This window comes from Schistocerca piceifrons, chromosome 2 (assembly GCF_021461385.2).
Source record: "Schistocerca piceifrons isolate TAMUIC-IGC-003096 chromosome 2, iqSchPice1.1, whole genome shotgun sequence".
NCBI classification, from domain to species: Eukaryota; Metazoa; Arthropoda; class Insecta; order Orthoptera; family Acrididae; genus Schistocerca; species Schistocerca piceifrons.
Window position 1 is genome coordinate 388,836,633 of NC_060139.1, and position 12,573 is coordinate 388,849,205.

Consider the following 12,573-nt stretch of genomic DNA (forward strand, 5'->3'; position numbering starts at 1 on the left):
AGTACAGTTATCAAGAAGCTGTTCTCCTGGAAGACAAAGGACTCAATTTCTCCCATCTGTATAACGAAGGTACTGTGCTTCAAGACTTTGCAACACTTTGCCACTGGGCCAACGTCCAGTGCTGACAGTCACTTGCCCATTTCAGTTGTAATTGCCGATGCAGCGTTAACACTGGCACATGCACAGGCCACCAGCTGCAGAGGCCCATCAATAGGAGTGTTTGGTGCATTGTGTGTTGTACTCTGGCCAGCACTGAAGTCTGATGATGTTTTGCCATAGTTCCCCACCTGTCCTGTTGTACCAGCCTGCCCAGCCAATGAAGTCTGACATCTGTAATGAGGGATGGTCACCCAACCCAATGACATGTGGATATGGTTTCACCTTGGCTTTGCCACATATTGTAGACAGTCACCACAGCACTCCTTAAACACCCAAAAAGTTGTGCAAGTTTCTGAAATGCTCTTGCTGAGGTATCACAATATGCCTTTGGTCACACTCAGACAGATCATAAACCTTCCCCATTCTACACTTGGACAATACGCTCACTGATACTAAATGCTCTGTGCATGTGTCTGACTAGCAGTCATTCCTTGCCAGCTGATGCTGCTATCACTTGGACAAGTCTATATTGATAGTAGGTAGGTGGTCACAACGTTACGACTGATCGTGTATGTCATGGGTCCAAGACAAAGTGTGGTACCAAAAACTTTGGTTGGTCCAAGCAGCACAGTGAACACATTACAGAAGTCAAGAAAGACACGACGCCAACACTCACCATAGTAGTACACACACACACACACACACACACACACACACACACACACACACACACACACACACACATCCATCCGCACATACACAGACACAAGCAGACATTTGTAAAGGCAAAGAGTTTGGGCAGAGATGTCAGTCGAGGCGGAAGTAAAGAGGCAAAGATGTTGTTGAAAGACAGGTGAGGTGTGAGCGGTGGCAACTTGAAATTAGCGGAGGTTGAGGCCTGGCGGATAACGAGAAGAGAGGATATACTGAAGGGCAAGTTCCCATCTCCGGAGTTCTGACAAGTTGGTGTTAGTGGGAAGTATCCAGATAACCCAGACGGTGTAACACTGTGCCAAGATGTGCTGGCCGTGCACCAAGGCATGTTTAGCCACAGGGTGATCCTCATTACCAACAAACACTGTCTGCCTGTGTCCATTCATGCGAATGGACAGTTTGTTGCTGGTCATTCCCACACAGAAAGCTTCACAGTGTAGGCAGGTTAGTTGGTAAATCACGTGGGTGCTTTCACACGTGGCTCTGCCTTTGATCGTGTACACCTTCCGGGTTACAGGACTGGAGTAGGTGGTGGTGGGAGAGCGAATGGGACAGGTTTTACACCGGGGGCAGTTACAAGGGTAGGAGCCAGAGGGTAGGGAAGGTGGTTTGGGGATTTCATAGGGATGAACTAAGAGGTTACGAAGGTTAGGTGGACGGCGGAAAGACACTCTTGGTGGAGTGGCGAGGATTTCATGAAGGATGGATCTCATTTCAGGGCAGGATTTGATGAAGTCGTATCCCTGCTGGAGAGCCACATTCAGATTCTGATCCAGTCCCGGAAAGTATCCTGTCACAAGTGGGGCACTTTTGTGGTTCTTCTGTGGGAGGTTCTGGGTTTGAGGAGATGAGGAAGTGGCTCTGGTTATTTGCTTCTGTAGCAGGTCGGGAGGGTAGTTGCGGGATGCGAAAGTTGTTTTCAGGTTGTTGGTGTAATGGTTCAGGGATTCCAGACTGGAGCAGATTCGTTTGCCACGAAGACCTAGGCTGTAGGGAAGGGACCGTTTGATGTGGAATGGGTGGCAGCTGTCATAATGGAGGTACTGTTGCTTGTTGGTGGGTTTGATGTGGACGGACGTGTGAAGCTGGCCATTGGACAGATGGAGGTCAACGTCAAGGAAAGTGGCATGGGATTTGGAGTAAGACCAGGTGAATCTGATGGAACCAAAGGAGTTGAGGTTGGAGAGGAAATTCTGGAGTTCTTCTTCACTGTGAGTCCAGATCATGAAGATGTCATCAATAAATATGTACCAAACTTTGGGTTGGCAGGCCTGGGTAACCAAGAAGGCTTCCTCTAAGCGACCCATGAATAGGTTGGCGTACAAGGGGGCCATCCTGGTACCCATGGCTGTTCCCTTTAATTGTTGGTATGTCTGGCCTTCGAAAGTGAAGAAGTTGTGAGTCAGGATGAAGCTGGCTAAGGTAATGAGGAAAGAGGTTTTAGGTAGGGTGGCAGGTGAACGGCGTGAAAGGAAGTGCTCCATCGCAGCGAGGCCTTGGACGTGCGGAATATTTGTGTATAAAGAAGTGGCATCAATGGTTACAAGGATGGTTTCCGGGGGTAACAGACTGGGCAAGGATTCCGGGCGTTCGAGAAAGTGGTTGGTGTCTTTGATGAAGGATGGGAGACTGCATGTAATGGGTTGAAGGTGTTGATCTACGTAGGCAGAAATACGTTCTGTGGGGGCTTGGTAACCAGCTACAATGGGACGGCCGGGATGATTGGGTTTGTGAATTTTAGGAAGAAGGTAGAAGGTAGGGGTGCGGGGTGTCGGTGGGGTCAGGAGGTTGACGGAGTCAGGTGAAAGGTTTTGTAGGGGGCCTAAGGTTCTGAGGATTCCTTGAAGCTCCGCCTGGACATCAGGAAAGGGATTACCTTGGAAAACTTTGTATGTGTGTGTGTGTATATATATATATATATATATATATATATATATATATATGCCAACTAGCAATGAAGAGATTGAAGAATGTACAATGAGATAAAAGAGATTATTCTGATAGTTAAGGATAATGAAAATTTTAATTGTGATGGGGGAATGGAATTCTATAGTAGAAAAAAGAAAAGAAAAACAGTAGAACATGGACTACAGAAAAGAAGTGACAGTGAAAGCTGCCTAGTACAATTTTGCGTGAAGTATAATTTAACCGTTGCTAACAGCCGGTTTAGGAATTGTGAAAAATAGTTTTATACATGGAAGAGATCTGGAGATGCCAGAAGGTTTCTGATAGGTTATATAATGGTAAGAGAGACTATGAATACAGATTTTAAATTGGTCTCTGAGCATTATTTACTGGTTATGAACTGTAGGTTAATACTGAAGAAATCACAGAAAGGTAATAAATTAAGGAAATGGTACGGGATAAGTTGAGAGAAGCACAGGTTGTTGAGTGCCTCAAAGGCAGCATATCACAGAACAAATAGTGCGCTGAATGTGGATTTCTAAAATCCAAAATATGCTGAATACTGGGAATGCAACAGAGAGGACAGTGCACTGATGTTGATGGGAGATGACACAGTCATTACTACTTATTTTATATCAAGAGATTTTGTGCTTCTTAATTTTACTGTTTGCTTTGTTTTCACATCACAGTGTAATATGCATGAACTATTCTCTGACAGCTGGTCAACTTCTCACGGTTGGGGTTCACAGTCTCATGGACTTTTTAAAGGACATCATATCAGTTGTTGATGGCGAATATGATGTCATATTAAACAAAAGTTATCTCACTAAAAAGATCAAATAACTGCAACTGAAAAATAATTTACGATTTATTGTAATGGGACATACAGAGAGCCTACGCTGTGCACGAATAAGGAAGTAAACAAAATTTTTTACTATGAAGATCATTTCAATACAGAAAAAAAATTAAACTGCATGAAAGAAACAAACGATTTAGATGTTATTTGGAACTTTGAAAGGACCAGCCTACTGTCATTGCCAGCACTTTAATGCTGCTACTATAATCCGATGTTTTGTAGTACAGATTCTCTCATTACCTTACGTGCACCATCCAGTGTAGAGCTAAGCGATGTGATGTTATGCTGACATTCTGTTCGGTCTGAACATACTATTATTTGGCAGTGATGTTCCATATCATGACATTCAGTTGATATCCATTATGAACTGCCAACGCCCTCCACTAGGAAAACGGATGCGAAACTGCATAGTAGCCACCTCTCTACAGATGCAAGATTTTTAGGCCATCACACCTTTAACACAAACGAGCACTACAGCATATCTCAGTGCAGGAAGATATGTCGTGGGTACTACAGTAGTCAACTGAGACAAGACAGTTACCCACATAAACAGGGGTTCATAACCACTGAATTAGTGCTGCTGGCAAAAATTTGCTCCAAGCACCCTTTTCCGATTCTCAGTTATTGGATTTACTCTAAGATCTTTGTATCCTCAACACGAGAAAATTTTTGAATCACAGCAGTCACGTACATAAGTACTATGACATAATAGTGTAATTCTGGGAATTTTTGTTACGAAAGAAATATTACATTTACTCCAAAGGTTAATCTTGACTTAAGACTACAACATTTAAAAAAGGGCAATTTCAATTTGCGACTAATTAAAATAAAATTATCAATGTACAAGCATGCCTAACATTACTGTCAAGTATTGTAATTAATTTTAGTTATATTTTTGTAATCCATCATGCATCAAGACTGTGGTTGCAAGATGTTCAAATAAATGTTGAAGTCCTGAGTTGCCTATACGGACAAGAAGTTCGTTCAATATTCAGTAAAGAATCAATAAACACATTCCCTCACAAAGGCACTCGAAAGTCCGGTGCATCATTTCCCACGCCAGAAACGGTTTTCAAAATGCTGCCATGTGTCAGATACAGCAAAAATATTTTATCCACAAGAGTCAAGAACAAAAAGAAAAGCTCAAAAGGTTTAGGATAAATGTAAGTTTGCCTTACAAAACGAGAAACTGTACAAATAATTCTGATCCTGCACTTAACATCATAAAAACTCAACATACAGGGTATTTTAAAAAGTATTCCATATTTTGAGAGGTGGTACTACGGAAGAAAACAAGAAAAAAGTCCAGAAAACAAGGGCTCTACAATGCATACCTGTAGAGCCATGAGCACTTATTCATCTTTACTACTATGAAACACTGCTCTGCTATTGCAAGCACTTTGCTATTACCAACAACCTACAGACTGCCATATACAAATGAGCAGATTCTGTTACTGAGACACAACAGAGCTTCTAACGCAATCTGCTTCTACGCAAGGAGTCAACACCTGCTTCCCAGAACAGATCATCATGTCTGCTAATACCGGAGTGGAATATTAGGCTTCCACTTTGCTGCACGAGTCTAGATAAAACTGTAATGTAAAAGTATTTCAGAAACTTATCAAAACATGAACTGGTTCCAGTTGAGCTAACATATGCACTACATTTTCCAAGAACTGTGAATATGGTTTACAGTAACACCAAGAACAGATGTTTACTGTATGCTGTATCCATGAACAATAACAGAACTGTGTTCTCATTTGTTTACTGCACTGTGCAAGTTGTTCATAATAGGAAAGAGCTTGCAGTAGAAGAGATGCGTTTCACAGTAATGAAGATGAACAAGTGTTCATACCTCCTAAGGCATGCATTTTAACAGCCCTTGTGTACTGGGGGCATTTTTCTCTAATTTTGGCTAATGCTATCACTTCTCAAAACATGGAATACTTTTTCGACATTTTGTATAGGATTTGAGGACCTAGAGAAGCGTATCAAAAATGTGAAATGGAAGAAATTGCTGAAAACCCTATAAGTACAGACACTTAAATTATTTACAATATCAACAAAACCTATGTAGCAGTAAAAAAAGTTTGTAATCAAGGATTCACTTTCACATTACGTATAAAAAGAAACAATGACAGATGTGAAAGATAGGTCCAGAAGAATAAGTGCTACACAGGGGGAACACACAGTTTTACTAACATTCTGAGACATACAAATCTTCTGCTGACAGTAAGGAAGCCAAATGTGGGGCACAAGGTAATAACATACAGGGAATGTTTCTGAAACTCCTGTATGTAGTGGTAGATGACATTACTGAAACTCCATACTATATCAGTTTAACACTTCACAATATTCAGATGATGCTGACTCTGTGGATGACTACAGAAAGGTGCTCCATGTGGTAATCAGAGCACGCAGATGCCAAGCAACATTCTACCTTTGGTACATGGATATAGCACACAATGCTGAAAGGTGACAAAAACATGCCACAGGGTGGGTTGAAAAACACAAAATAGTACTTATGCCTTTTCTCCAAAGCTCTCATGATTTTATCATGACCAGTGCCACAACATATACCCCACTGTGGTTATAAGCACATCTCTGATGTTTATTAGTATTGTAGAAGTTGACAGCCTCTATAACGCTGTCCTGTGTCTATAAAGCTCACCGACTGCCGACTTTTACAGTAGCCTTAACCATGGGTGACCCACCTGTCGTCACCAGATCACAGAGGAGAACGCGATATAATAAGAGGAGAGTTTGTATCCGTGCTTTACGAAAAATCCTTTAAATCTTGAATGAAATACTGACAATGTAAGCAAGAAAACTAGTCTTTTTTTCTTATGACTTGTCAGTATCCCAGGTGCAGCTCAAAATGCACACAGAATGTCCTGTCAAATGGACTAATCCATGCAGAAACCTATTCCTAACTGACCTTGCTCTTCTTGTGTCAGGTCAGAAATGTCAAAAACACGTACAAGCATCTTAAGTCCTCATTAGCACTCAGAAGGATGAACACAGTTAATTACCTCAAAAGGTGTGTGTGTGTGTGTGTGTGTGTGTGTGTGTGTGTGTGTGTGTGTGTGCGCGCGTGTGTGTGTGCGTGCGTGAGCGAGCGAGCACTCACGCACAAATCCAGGAAGGTAACTGCACTGCTCTCATGCTGATGGTGAGCAGAGTCTCAAGATTTTTTTTTTTAAATAAGTGTAACGTTGCAGCTATATGTGCTTACCGCATGTAATTAAAAACGTAGAAACCTTTTAGTTTGTCAGACACAGTGTTCCATTCTTTGGTCTTCAACAGTCAGGTTTGTCACAACAGGTAGCATAGAGTTCCATATATCATCATCATAATATTACTCAAAATATTCATTATAAAACAAATCTTTTAAAAAAGGTAAAACTAAAAAACTGATACTCATGAGTCTATGCCCTGTATGGTTCCACCAACAGTCAACATCTTCCTCAACAAGTGTTCTGTGTAGTTTAAGCAACACTGTCCAATGCTTGCTCATAAAAGCCTTGAATGGCACATTAACAAACTATCATCCTAGTGCCAGAGTGGAAAACTGTATGTACAGACGATTGAAACAAGAAAGAGACACCAGCAAGGATAAAATTTGCTGATCTAAGACTTAACCGAAATACTAAATGGACCTTATCATTGTCATTAAAAAACCACTGAGTTAAGCACACCATATGCTGCAGTTACTCTGCACATGTTAGATGTTCCGACCACTGCAACAAACTCACATACGTTGAATAATTGGCAAGCACAGTCATTCTTAGAGAGCCTTTCCTGTACATGTCGCCAATGTTCTGCATTCTACAACTGGAATAACCTGTATTTGCAGAGTTAATTCAAAACCATCTATCTAGCGTGAGGCACAACTCCATTTGTAGTAAGTAACCCATACCTCATATCTCAGACGAGGAAAGCTTTGTGCCACATTAAACACTATACTGAAATGTTTAAGGCTGACAACATATTCTCAATGTGGACAGTGTTGGTTTAGCAGAGTTATGTTTTGCTCTGATACCCAGGAACTACTGGAGCTATATAGTTCATCCATTATATTATCTTGAATAGAAGGAAAGTCCTGCCATATTCAACAATTTGTTGCTTGGTTTCTGGCTGAAACATTACATTCGGTCCAATTATGAACATTTTTATCATGGGTCAGAAAATAGTTCAGAAGCTAAGTGCCTAATAATTCTTTACATAACACTTTTTTTTAAACTTTTGACTCATTATGTTCCTAAACTGATAAATCAGATTTACAGGACTTAGCTAAACAAAGGAATGAAACACTAAGTTCAATAAACAGAAGAAAATTTTAAACGTAGTGACTGCCCTTGCAGTTTTCGTAGTTTATGTATGATATACACACACAATAAATATTAAAATGCTCACCACTGGATTGTCAGTTACCTTAAACAGGTTTTCTGAATTTACCTTGCAGTTTTAGTTTATGATGAAAGGCGCTTTAATAATGAGAAAATGCATTAAATATGGCACAAATGTAAATATTAGGCTGTGCTGTAAGTCAATCTGATACCATAATCTCCCCCTCTCCCCTCCAGCCAATATTCGTTTGTTTCACTAACTCACAGCAAAACTGTCATAGTGGAATTGTAAAGAGTTCACGGATATTGTTAAACATTAACTAACCAAGCAAATATCACATTCTGGCAAGAAAGTAGATTCCCTTTAATCCACCAAACTATCACCTTTCAATCTAACCTAGACATCAGGATATATTACAGATTGTTTTGTCACCACAACCCAGATTTTAGAGGGGGGCCTATGTCAAAGTCTGTTATTAAAATTCACAAATGATTTGTAAAAATCGTTACACGAGGCATTGTCATTACTGGCAAATTTATGCATTCCAATATGATGAACACAAATGCACCCACCAAATGAATGTGAATTCAACATCTGATCTCTGACCAGCAATCTGCTATTGCTTATAGTGCATAAGATACCATGTTACTATGGTTGCATAGCCCCTCTGTTATCTAACATGTGTATCTGTAATCACCAATTCTAAAATTGTCCACACACTTCTCAAATCTACTACACTGTAGAAGTAACAAGCCTACCACACAGGAACCATTATCAATCTCTGCCTTATCTTAAATATTCTATTTAACATGTTCATCAAACAAGTTTCAGAGCTATAAGAAGCTTTCCAAACCAACTTTAAAATGTTGTTATAATTCATTTACTTGAAACGCGAGACTAGGCCAGGTGTACATTAAGACAACATTTCACTCTCAGTTTAATATGAGTCCAGCTGTCACTACTCCATCCACAACGAAATATCTCGTTATTGCAAGGGTGTACGTATTCCTACAGAAATTCAGTCTCCATCATTACTAATTAAAACTAATACTATATAAATCACATCACTTGGGCAGTTTATTTCCTACTGATATATACTCAATTTGAAACATTATTTTCATTGGTGTACATTGCTTAGGCGGACGCTATGCTTACTTAAAGACCAATTTGTATCATTAACATTTAAAACTGATGGAACCACGATACTACTGAACCTCTCTGGAGACCCGAAAACCATATTCCTTCCTACTAATAACTACGGGAAAAAATTTGCAGTAGGCCTAGCTGTAGAGGTGTTATTGTGACAACTTTGGATGTGATAAGCACAACTACTTGATACCTCCCTTGTCGTAACTTGAAACATGAAAACTGCGGGAACAGTTAATTACAACAAGGTCGAAAAATCATTCCCCACATTAATTCACATAAGCCAAGCAATTACGAGTTTCCCCCGGCTTTCGCTGTCAGATTTCATATATTTGGATAATTTATGTAATTGGGAAGGAATTCCATAAAGCTGTAAAGAAAAGGGCCACTGTTCAAATGATGAAGGCCTTCTAGTCGACCAGTCGGTGAAGGTTATTTACACTGAATTAGATCAAGGCTGACTTGCTACACAACAAAGCTTCACTCTTACGCTTTAAATTACAGCACCTTATAACAAAGACATGTCACTACTCCATCCACAACGAAATATCTCGTTATTGCAAGGGTGTACGTATTCCTACAGAAATTCAGTCTCCATCATTACTAATTAAAACTAATACTATACAAATCACATCACTTGGGCAGTTTATTTCCTACTGATATATACTCAATTTGAAACATTATTTTCATTGGTGTACATTGCTTAGGCGGACGCTATGCTTACTTAAAGACCAATTTGTATCATTAACATTTAAAACTGATGGAACCACGATACTACTGAACCTCTCTGGAGACCCGAAAACCATATTCCTTCCTACTAATAACTACGGGAAAAAAATTTGCAGTAGGCCTAGCTGTAGAGGTGTTATTGTGACAACTTTGGATGTGATAAGCACAACTACTTGATACCTCCCTTGTCGTAACTTGAAACATGAAAACTGCGGGAACAGTTAATTACAACAAGGTCGAAAAATCATTCCCCACATTAATTCACATAAGCCACGCAATTACGAGTTTCCCCCGGCTTTCGCTGTCAGATTTCATATATTTGGATAATTTATGTAATTGGGAAGGAATTCCATAAAGCTGTAAAGAAAAGGGCCACTGTTCAAATGATGAAGGCCTTCTAGTCGACCAGTCGGTGAAGGTTATTTACACTGAATTAGATCAAGGCTGACTTGCTACACAACAAAGCTTCACTCTTACGCTTTAAATTACAGCACCTTATAACAAAGACATGTCACTACTCCATCCACAACGAAATATCTCGTTATTGCAAGGGTGTACGTATTCCTACAGAAATTCAGTCTCCATCATTACTAATTAAAACTAATACTATACAAATCACATCACTTGGGCAGTTTATTTCCTACTGATATATACTCAATTTGAAACATTATTTTCATTGGTGTACATTGCTTAGGCGGACGCTATGCTTACTTAAAGACCAATTTGTATCATTAACATTTAAAACTGATGGAACCACGATACTACTGAACCTCTCTGGAGACCCGAAAACCATATTCCTTCCTACTAATAACTACGGGAAAAAAATTTGCAGTAGGCCTAGCTGTAGAGGTGTTATTGTGACAACTTTGGATGTGATAAGCACAACTACTTGATACCTCCCTTGTCGTAACTTGAAACATGAAAACTGCGGGAACAGTTAATTACAACAAGGTCGAAAAATCATTCCCCACATTAATTCACATAAGCCACGCAATTACGAGTTTCCCCCGGCTTTCGCTGTCAGATTTCATATATTTGGATAATTTATGTAATTGGGAAGGAATTCCATAAAGCTGTAAAGAAAAGGGCCACTGTTCAAATGATGAAGGCCTTCTAGTCGACCAGTCGGTGAAGGTTATTTACACTGAATTAGATCAAGGCTGACTTGCTACACAACAAAGCTTCACTCTTACGCTTTAAATTACAGCACCTTATAACAAAGACATCTTTTTTTTAACTGCTTTCACTATGCACACAAGCAAAACATTAACACAAGCGAACATACACAAATGCGATTTAACGAAATTAAATAGGCCATGGAAACTAGGTCAGTATTTAAGCAACAGACAACAGAGCGCGACATACCTTTGCAAGCCGATATTAAAAAGTATCCACATTCCGTTATATCACTAAAAGCTAAATGCACTACTGGTCTAGTATGTCCACTGCAAGTCAAAGGAGTCTGTCTCAAATTAGCCATTTTCTCAAAACCGTTTATACACACTACCCTCGTGTTTCGTCCGTGGCATACGTAGTCGTTTTCGGATGAGACTGCTGCTCTAATCGAAAGTGCAATAACGTGATCGACTTCTGTATCGATTAAACGCATGCTCGCTATTATCGATATTAGGTGAGGAAATATTTTTCACTTCGTTTACATGCGATACATCTTCTGAAACACGAAATCCGAATTTAGAAAACCGTTTTTCGCTGTCGTGTTTATATGTTAAGGTCTGAAGCGCATTAGCTAGCCGAGTTAAATATGGTTCCCGGAAAACAGCTATTACAGTTTCTGATTTAATCAGCGCAATCGCCCAATCTCGTCAATTAGATGAGGTGTAAACAGCTTTAGTCTTATATTTCTACCAATCCTGCACTATACAAAAAGCCGCTCCGTCCATACTAATCCAAAATTTTTAAAACCAAAATGAAACATGACAGCGCAAGCGTGTTTCAAAACAGGATGCGTTTACATTGGAGCGAAAGACGAATTGGAAAGCCGGCAACTAGGAGCGGATTTGCAAATTCGATCTTGAAGCATTTACATGACCAGCCAGAAGTGGTATTATGATATCGGATAACGAAATCCGATTTTGGGAGCTCCATGTAAACGGGGTGTATGTAATCTTCCACAAGTACTGAAAACTTGGGATCTGCATCCCCCCCTCCCCCCCCCCCCCCCCCCCCCCCGCACGGAAAGACCTCTCTGTCATATAACAAAGTGACATTAAATACTGGATCTTTTTTTTTTTCTTTATTGTTATTTTCAAACCCGTACAAACAGGCAGGCTGTCAGCAGCATGTTACGCCGCTCTTCAGCCGTAGAGTAGATAAATAAATAACAGAAAGAATACACAGATGTGACATAACGGTGGGTAATAAAACAGTAGACACATAAAGAGAAACACGGAGCCGTTCACACTCGACGATAATCCACACTACAAACTGTTATCACGACGCACTAACTCTGAAGATGGCGATGGCACAGGTGAACGATGGAGTGTGACGGTGAACACTGAACACTAAACACGACGGCACACACGAGACACTGATGGCGATGATCTCCGGCGCGATAATGTCCACTTAGCGTGTACGAGTCCGGGGACCTGCCAAGAGGGGAAGAAGGGTGAGGTGGGGGAGAGAGGAGAACAAAGATGCCAATGGCTGAGGAGATGGGGGGAGGAGGAGAGGGACAGGGGAGGGGGAGCCCGGGGGAGGAGTGGAGAGAAATGGAGGAGGGAGGGAAGAGGGAGAGAAGGGTGGGAGGGTGCCCA

General features: G+C 40.5%; 1 protein-coding gene across 1 annotated transcript in view; it reads right to left on the reverse strand.

Moving 5' to 3' along the window:
* The window catches only part of LOC124777524 (serine-threonine kinase receptor-associated protein), a 76,987-nt gene extending 65,635 nt beyond the window's left edge, over positions 1-11,352 (reverse strand). Inside the window, exon 1 of the mRNA XM_047252971.1 lies at positions 11,165-11,352. Coding sequence (XP_047108927.1) covers positions 11,165-11,279 — 115 coding nt within the window. The 5' untranslated portion in view covers positions 11,280-11,352. The remainder of the gene's footprint in view (positions 1-11,164) is intronic.
* Positions 11,353-12,573: the final 1,221 nt, after the last annotated feature.